Genomic DNA, 9,049 nt, shown 5'->3' with positions numbered 1-9,049 from the left:
AGATCAAATTCCTACATCAAAGCTATTGGCTACTAGCCTGAACGTAGTCCCATCATAACGAAATGACGTCATCACGTTCTGAAAGATCGGATTTTCCGACAACTTTGTCCGACCGTGTGTATGCAACAGTTTCGGACAAGATTCGTCGGACAAAATCCGACGGATTTGGTTGTCGGAATCTCCGACCGTTTGTACAAGGGCTTAGATTTACCAAAAACCATATAATATGAGGTCAAAACTAAACTTTCAATTGTATCCAATTAGGTAAATACCTTACAATGTAGTGCAAGAAAATTGAACATGCATGGCCAGCCTATGAAGCTATGGGTACAGAGTTGCATGGCTGAGTAATTGTCATTCAAAATGTGAGCACCGAAAGCTGAAAATTGGTCTGGTTAGGAAGGGGGTTTAAGTGTCCAGTGGGCAAGTGGTTAATTAAACACGCTTAGGTTAGAAGAGTAGAAGAATTGCAGACGTTAGGCAATATTTGCTTCCTTTGAAATATTTTATTGCTTAATATACATTTTTGATAAAAGTAAAAAAAAAAAAGAAGTAAACTACAAAATGTTTTATAGTCAATCCATATACATCTGACACAGTAGAGTTTTAGAAGCTGAAGTAGGTGACTACAGACAGGTGTAAAAGGTCTACTACAGTGATTCTCAACCAGGGTTCCTCCAGAGGTTGCTAGGGGTTCCTTCAGCATTGGGCCATTTCTGCCTCTCGGATAAGTTCCCACTCACACCATTGATCTTTTTAGCTATCTGTAAGGAGGTAATTCTTCCCAAGGACCATTCTTCCCACTGACCATCACACTAATGTATCATGAGTTGTAGATTTCTAATTTTCAGCAGGGGTTCCCCGAGACTGGAGAACTATTTTAAGGGTCCCTCTGTGTTAAAAAGGTTGAAAAAGGCTGGTCTAATCTAATTATATTTTATATATTTATCAGTGACTATTGTCATTGTGCACTCTTCTGATAAACGTACTTTTGGGACAGTATACTAAATTAATTCTTCCAGCATACACTATAAACCACATATGTCAAAACACAAGGTCCACAAGCCAAATCTGGCCCTCCAGGTCTTGTCATGTGGCCCTTGCCAGGGGGTTGGGGTTGCATAGTGTCCTGCACTTTGTACACAGCACACCTCTGCACTCTGCACTCTGCACGTAATGCACTCCTGAACCCTGGACTGTGTACACAGAACACCTCTGAACCCTGCTCTTTGTACGTAACGTAACTCTAAAGTCTGCACTCCTGAACCCTGCCAAAGGGGTCTGCATAACAGGTAGCCAGCTAGCACCTTCAAGAGTTTGTCAGCAATGGTAATAACTGTACTGTAAATATACTGTATTTAAAGTAAAATTTCTCCAATCTGAGATTTTACAGTGGTTGCCAGCAAAGATGTTCATACCACTTAGTCTGTACTCTAGAGGTACACAGGAGGTTTTCAGCTGAGCTTGCTAAGAATATCAATGATGGAACAAATGGCTCCCTGTAGAACAAGCTATAAAATTATAATGTAGCAGTGAGTACATGATGGCAAAATGCGCCAAGCGCATGCAGTGATATGTACATGAGAGCAATACAAAAAGTGAGATCTTAAAGTGGTTGTAAACCCTTACAACCAACTTTGACCTACAGGTAAGCCTAGATTAAGGCTTACCTGTAGGTCCAAGAAATATCTCCTAAACCTACATGGTTTAGGAGATATTTGCCGAAAGACAGGCGCCGCTGTCTACGGCGCATGCGCTGTAGACAGCGGCGTGCAGGCGCACTGAGCGCGCCGTGGTCAACGGCGATATGCCGCGAGTGGCGGCTCCCGTGCGCATGCGCGGGAGTGACGGCTTCGCCGAATGACAGCGGCGGAGCAGCGAGACCCACCGAGAAGATGGATGTGCCGGACTACAGGGGACAGCGGTGACTTTGCTGGCTCCTGTGTCAGGTAAGTGACACATAATGGACTACTATGCGATGCATAGTAGTCCATTATGCTTTGCCTTTGCAGGGAATGAAAGAGGAAGTAAACCCATCAGGGTTTACTTCCTCTTTAATGCAGGTAACGTGCATTTTACCCCATAGTGAGCTATTTGTGTCATCTGTTTTACTGGTCAATTGGTGCTGCTAGGGACTTTTATAGAACTACTGAGCTAATAAACATATCTTGTGTATCTCTAGCCTTAAAGATACACTGTCCCCAACTTTAAAGGATTAAGTTCACCTTTTTAAAAATGATAATAAATTCACATATTTTTGAAGGTAAAAAAATGTGCATTTATTTTTTTTTCTCAGGAGCCTGCAGAACATTGGACCTGTGACCAATGGATTGCGGGTTCAATGTCATGCTCCTGCACCCTCTTCCTCCAGCTTTCTTCCCCTTACCTCTGTGCGTACTTTCTCCTAGAAAGCCGGAGGAAATGCGAATGAACCAAAATCTTGCTCATCAGTGCTACCCTAGAGGTGATTCAGTTCGCATTGTGCGCTATACAAGTATTTCATTAATTGAGTACTACAAGCTGTCTGCCTCAGTGGAAGATTGGACTTGTAGTTTCTTCATTCACAGATCTCTTGTGAATGAATGGCGCAGCTGTGCAGGCAGAGCCCCTGCACAACTGCAGCAATTTTAAAATGTAACAGCTGGTGCGGTGGAAAGTACCTCCCGCCCCCTGTCACAGGAGGAAGGGGGGTGGGGGTTGACACCATAGTAACATGTTACTAAAGCTGAACTTGGCCTTTGAAAAGGTTGCAGGTAAAAGCATAGAAAATTCAAGTATTTTAAATGCTTAATCTGATGTAGCAGAAAGTGACCGTTTCCCAGCACAAAGCCTGACCACCCCCTCCTTGCCCATTACTGCCCTCTCCTCTTCTGGGAGTGTCCAATTACTCTCTGTGCTGGCTCAGCTCTTCCATCCCTCCCTCTATAATACTTTATGTAGCTGCAAGGGGAGGAGTGAAGAGGAATATTATAGCGTGCCAGCTGACTCTGCTGACATCACATCCAAGATGGCGGCACTCAGGAGCGGCTTTTGGAGATCTACACAAGGAAGAGGGTTTTGCATGCCTAAACTATGTTAAATGCACACAATCTTATGGGAAGGTTGTTGAAATGAGTGGTCTGGTGACATGGTCCTTTTGAGAAGCAGCTAATAACGTAAGCGAATTCCACAGAACGTCCCAAGAGAAAGGAACTGAAGGTGCACGGTGTAGCGAGCGTACACACCCCGTTTGCTGATCAGGTTAATTACATCAAAGAAAACCAACATTTTCATCTAGTTCTCAGGGGCTTCCTTGAAAACAGACCTCAGCAGGTTAGCTTAAGACTCGTGTGTAAGGAATATAAGTATGACGAGGTTTATGAAGCCTGACCGGTATAATAGTACCAATGAGAGGCGATTCAGTTCGCATTGTGCGCTATACAAGTATTTCATTCATTCAATGCACTTAAGACAACTCTGCCACACCTCAGTAACCTTTAAGTCCAATTATTTAAATTCCTGTACTTGACGTGTGCGTAATGAGCGTCAGGACTCTATGTTGGCCTTCAAGTGAAAACGTCGCTCCTATCAGGAGTGGTAAAAATTATAAAGGCATCTGTTTATAGATGTCAATGCCCATGGCACATTTCTGGGCGATACTGCTCTCTAAATGTCTCTGTTATAGATTGGTGTCTTTTTATTGCGTCTAGGACAGGTCCACTTAAATTCAATACAGGGAAGTTTGTGGAATACTGGCATATCCCCTAATATCCTGCTTAGAAGCCTAAGGCAGTGCAGAGAGGCAGACTGGCCGTACCCATATGGGCATTACTAGACAAATCAGTGCAAGGCTGTGGCAGGTCTTAGTTCTAATTTTTTAGAGCATTGTAAGATGTTAGGCCTGTATGTTACAAGATATTAGTACATACAGTTTGTGCAATAAGACCAATTATCAGTCTATTTACAGTGATACCAACAACTTGTGAAATCCAGACTTCTTCTATATGTACACAAAATAAAAACTGCAATATATATAACACTTAAAACGCACCAGGACACAAGTAATATGGCGTTTTCTTGGTCACTCCACCTCCCATATAGAAATGTTTGGCAGAAGCTGTAATATTTGGTGCATAGCGTTGCATTTAAAACCATTTGTTCTGAAACTGGGTATATTACCCTATAAATGTCTATTTTCTATAGATCTATAATCCAAGTCACGTGCATTGAAGATCCAAATGCTTGCACTGAGGGTTGGGGATGATGTATGGCGGACTCCAACCCTCTTCTTGCCATTGTTCGTAGTTTGAAGCCTCTGGTAGACACCAGTGTGCCTGCCAAGTTCAGACGGGTAAATCTGCAGTGGTGACTGCTATGCCACTGGTCTGCTTTTTGCTGTTCCTTCGTGCAATGTCTGTCCTCCGGTACGGCTGATTCCTCAGGTCTGGGGAGGAGACAGAAGAGTAGAAGTTCTACTAGGCAATACGTATACAGATACAGTTCTTCAGGGCAATAGCAATACATCAGATTTTTGTATATTAAAAAAAAAATCACTTGTGCCTTAAAGTTAACCACTTGCCGCCTGCGCCGTCATAAAATGACAACAGGGCGGTGCGGCTCTCGTTCTGGGTAGACATCTTAAGACAGCGCCCAGGATGGCCGCTCTTGTGCACCATGTTGCTAGGACATGGCGTGACCCCAATCCCTGTAAAGAGCTGCGGCACTTTAACCATGTGATAGGCTGTGTCCAATCACATGGGGATGCCAGTAATAGGCACTCCTCAACTCACACTGACAGAGTGTGAGGAGAGGAGAGCCGATAAGTGGCATCTCCTCACAGAGGACATCTAGGCTTGTAATCGGTGCCCCGATTACAACTGAGTGCCCACCAGTGCCAGAAGTGATTGCCCACCAGTGCAAGCAAACAGTACCTAAAAGTGCCAGCAATCAGTACACATTAGTGATGCCAGTCAGCTATCACTGCTGCCCATCAATACCCATTACTGCTGCTTATCAATGCCACCTATCAGTGCCCACCAGTGTTCATCAGTACCACCTATCAGTGCCCATAAGTGCAGCATAATCATGCCTCATCAGTGCCGCCTCATCATCGCCCATTAGTGAAGGAGAAAAATTACTTATTTACAAAATGTACTGACAGAAACTAAGAAACTTTTTTTTTTGGAAAAGATTAAAAAAAAAAAAAAAAAAAAAAAAAAAACCCCAGAAGTTATTAAATACCACCAAAAGAAAGCACTATTTGTGTGAAGAAAATGATAAAAATGTCACATGGTTATAGTGTAGCATGACCGCGCAATTGTCATTCAAAGTGTGACAGTGCTGAAAGCTGAAAAATGGCCTGGGCAGGAAGGGGGTATAAGTGCCCGGTATTGAGGTGGTTAAATGAGAAGCGTTGTTACTATCGGACTGTGACACAAACATAGGTGGTAGCTGCTTTGGTACAGTTTTCCTAAACCTAGTTCTTCATATCTAAACCAAAGCAACTACCACCTATGTTTGTGTCACCATCAGACAGTAACAAGGCTTCTCATTTAACGTTAAAGTATAAAGTGATCTTTTTACTACAACTGCTGATATTCAGCATCGTTCTGGAGCTCTGCCCATGCTCCTGGCCTGCCTTCGCGCCTATGGATAGAAGCTTTTGTTTGCTTCAGTCTCACGTTTTACATTCCCTTGCAAAATCTTTGTGGTATGTAAAACCCACTTGAAGGAGATCAGCTGCCCTTGTCGGTTAATTGTGAATGACCTTTAGAAACGTCTCAAACTGATATCATTGGCACAATCTCATGGACTCGCTTTGCTGCATATGCTGGTTGTGACGGTAGATAATAAAGGCTGTGGTCTGTGGCCTTGCACATATTGCACAGACTGGACATTATCCTGTAGCAAGCTGATAGTAATCCCTGTGCTGGGCCTGCACTGGCGCTTTCCCAACACTGCTGGTAGGATTCATGTAGAAATTTGGTGCAGAGGCTATGGAGGTGAATCTTGTGAGGATTATAATTTAAGATGTAATAAAGGTCCCCTCTATCTTAGAACTGGCATCCATACAAGTACATTCTATTGTCAAAAGTATTGGGACGCCTGCCTTTACACACTTTAATTGCATCCCAGTCTTAGTCTGTAGGGTTCAATATTGAGTGGGCCCACCCTTTACAGCTATAACAGCTTCAACTCTTCTGGGAAGACGGTCTACAAGGTTTAGGAGTGTGTCTATGGGAATGTTTGACTATTCTTCCAGAAGCGCTTTTGTGAGGTCAGGCACTGATGTGGATGAGAAAGCCTGGCTTGCCGTCTCCACTCTAATTCATCCCAAAGGTGTTTTATCGGGTTGAGGTCAGGGCTCTGTGCAGGCCAGTCAAGTTCCTCCACCCCAAACTCACTCATCCATGTCTTTATGGACCTTGCTTTGTGCACTGGTACAAAATCATTTGGTGGAGGGGGATTATGGTGTGGGGTTGTTTTTCAGGGGTTGGTCTTGGCTCCTTAGTTTCAGTGAAGGGAACTGTTAAGGCACCAGCATACCAAGATATTTTGGACAATTTCATGCTCCCAACTTTGTGGGAACAGTTTGGGGGTGGCCCTTTCCTGTTCCAACATGACTGCGCACCAGTGCAGTGCACAAAGCAAGGTCCATAAAGACATGGATGAGCGAGTTTGGGGCGGAGGAACTCAATATTGAACCCTAGTGGATGGATGTCGATCCAAAACTGTGTTTTCTTTCAATTTGAATAATGGGAAAGGCGTGGAACCTCTGTCGGGTTGTTGTGGCTTCCCAAGGCTCTGTTGGAAGATATTATCCCTTACTTACTGTTGCAGTGATAAGTTTCATCAATCTGGAAGGAAGGGATAATATCTCCAACAGCAACACAGGCACTAGAAATGCTTCCCTCTCCTCCTCAGGAGACCTCTGTTGCCATAATCATGTCTCATTTTAAGCAATTACAGCAGCACGGGATGTTGTGTACACACATTGCAGACTGTTTCTTAAAAACTAATTTTTTAAGCCTTCAATCTTGCATAAGGATCCAAGATATTTTTGTGAGTATTAGATCCCCAGCTGCAGCCCCCCTCCTCCTGCACCTACGTCACTTCTTTTTTTTACAGATGGTTGGGATTACTGGAAAGAAGGTTGCAATCCCCCCTCCACCAAATAATTTGGACCAGTGCACAAAGCAAAGTCCATAAAGAAATGGATGAGAGAGTTTTGGGTGGAGGAACTTGATTAGTCCTGACCTCAACCTGATAGAACAGCTTTGGGGTGAATTAGAGGCAGAGACTGCGAGCCAGGCCTTCTTGTCCACATCAGTGCTTGATCTCACAAATGTGCTTCTGGAAGAATGGTCAAACATTCGCATAGACACACTCCTAAACCTTGTGGACAGCCTTCCCAGAAGAGTTGAAGCTGTTATAGCTGCAAAGAGTGGACCAACTCAATATTGAACCCTACGGACTAAGACTGGGATGCCGTTAAAGTTCATGTGCGTGCAAAGGCAGGTGACCCAATACTTTTGACGATATAGTGTATTTAAATAGTTTTTGTAACAATCAGGGCCCCCCCCTCCAAAAAAAAAAAAAATGTACAGAATTTAATTAGAGACATTTTTCCACGCTGCTTCTTGAGTTTTCTTGCCTCTATGAACCCAATTAGTCATTAGGAACTTTCCAAAAGTGAAACATTTTCAAAATAAATTCTGCCGGTGTGTGGTCAGCTTTATTGACCCAATGATGAATGCCAAACCAGACAGTAAATGACGGAAAAGCTGCAGCAATGTCCCAGGCAACCAGTAAAAGCTGACTGGGGTTATAGTGCCCCCCTACTGAAAGAGAACCTGTCTCCAGCATCAAATCTCCTTCTAACACATGCAGTAATATTACAGAGTGTTTCTTTAGGTCACATCCCACCTTCTGCTGTCTGACAGTGAGGAACTTGCAGCGAGAGACAGCAGGAGAAGGAGAAGGCAGTTATAGCAACTGTACTAGGTGCTCAGCCATTGTTTACAAGAGGTTAGCCATTATACTATCAGGATGTACACTACTAAACTCCTCCGCTGTGAGAGCTGCGGTATATGCCAGTGCTCTTTCTATGCTCTAGCCCCCCTGGCATATACAGCGGCTCTTACATCAGTAGTTATTTTTGTGCATCTTGATAATCATATGACTGAGCAGCTGCAAATAAAAACAGCAGCCATAGTGTAGCCATTGCAGCCTTCTCTCCAATAATCAACACCATCTATAAAAAAAAAAAAAAAAAAGTGACGGGAAGAGGAGGGGGGGCTGCAGTTTGGGTTCTAATTCTTGCAAACATATCTTGGATCCTTATGCAAGATTGAAGGCTTAAAAAATGTATTTTTAAGAACAGTACACAACATCCCGTGCTGCTGTAATTGCTTAAAATGAGACATGATTATGGCAACAGAGGTCTCCTGAGGAGGAGAGGGAAGCATTTCTAGTGCCTGTGTTGCTGTTGGAGATATTATCCCTTCTTTTCACATTGATGAAACTTATCACTGCAACAGTAAGACCCCTTTCACACCAGGGCGTTTTGCAGGCGCTATAGCGTTAGTAATAGCGCCTGCAATCCGCCCTAAAAAAGCTGCACCATTGTCTGTAGTGTGAAAGCCCCGAGGGCTTTCACACTACAGTGGTGCGCTGGCAGGACATCAGGGAAAAGTCCTGCCAGCAGCTTCTTTGGAGCGGTGAAGGAGCGGTGCGTTTACCGCTCCTCCACCACTGCTCCCCATTGAAATCAATGGGGCAGCGCTGTAATACCTCCGGCAAAACGCCGCTATTGCGGCGTATTGCCAGCAGTTTTAACCCTTTCTCGGCCGCCAGCGAGGGGTAAAAGCGCCCTGCTAGCGGCCAAAATGCGCCACAAATCCGGCAGTAAAACGCTGCTAAAAATAGCGGCGTTTTACCGCCCATGGCGTAGGTGTGAAAGGGGTCTAAGTAAGGGATAATATCTTCCAACAGAGTCTTGGGAAGCCACAACCACCCGACAGAGGGAGGTTCCAAGCCTTTCCCACCATCCAAATTGAAAGAAAACCCA

At 44.1% G+C, this 9,049-nt stretch overlaps 1 protein-coding gene across 2 annotated transcripts in view; it reads right to left on the bottom strand.

Moving 5' to 3' along the window:
• Positions 1 to 486: 486 nt before the first annotated feature.
• Positions 487 to 9,049, bottom strand: part of FMNL1 (formin like 1) — a 124,799-nt gene continuing 116,236 nt past the window's right edge. For both annotated transcript variants that reach the window (XM_077460069.1, XM_077460070.1), the window contains exon 26: positions 487 to 4,423. In XM_077460069.1, coding sequence (XP_077316195.1) covers positions 4,323 to 4,423 — 101 coding nt within the window. In that variant the 3' untranslated portion in view covers positions 487 to 4,322. The remainder of the gene's footprint in view (positions 4,424 to 9,049) is intronic.

This window comes from Lithobates pipiens, unplaced genomic scaffold (genome assembly GCF_037356315.1).
Source record: "Lithobates pipiens isolate NorthernLeopardFrog02 unplaced genomic scaffold, aLitPip1_a1.2 Scaffold_28, whole genome shotgun sequence".
Classification (NCBI taxonomy): Eukaryota; Metazoa; Chordata; class Amphibia; order Anura; family Ranidae; genus Lithobates; species Lithobates pipiens.
This window is presented reverse-complemented; position numbering and strand designations above follow the sequence as displayed.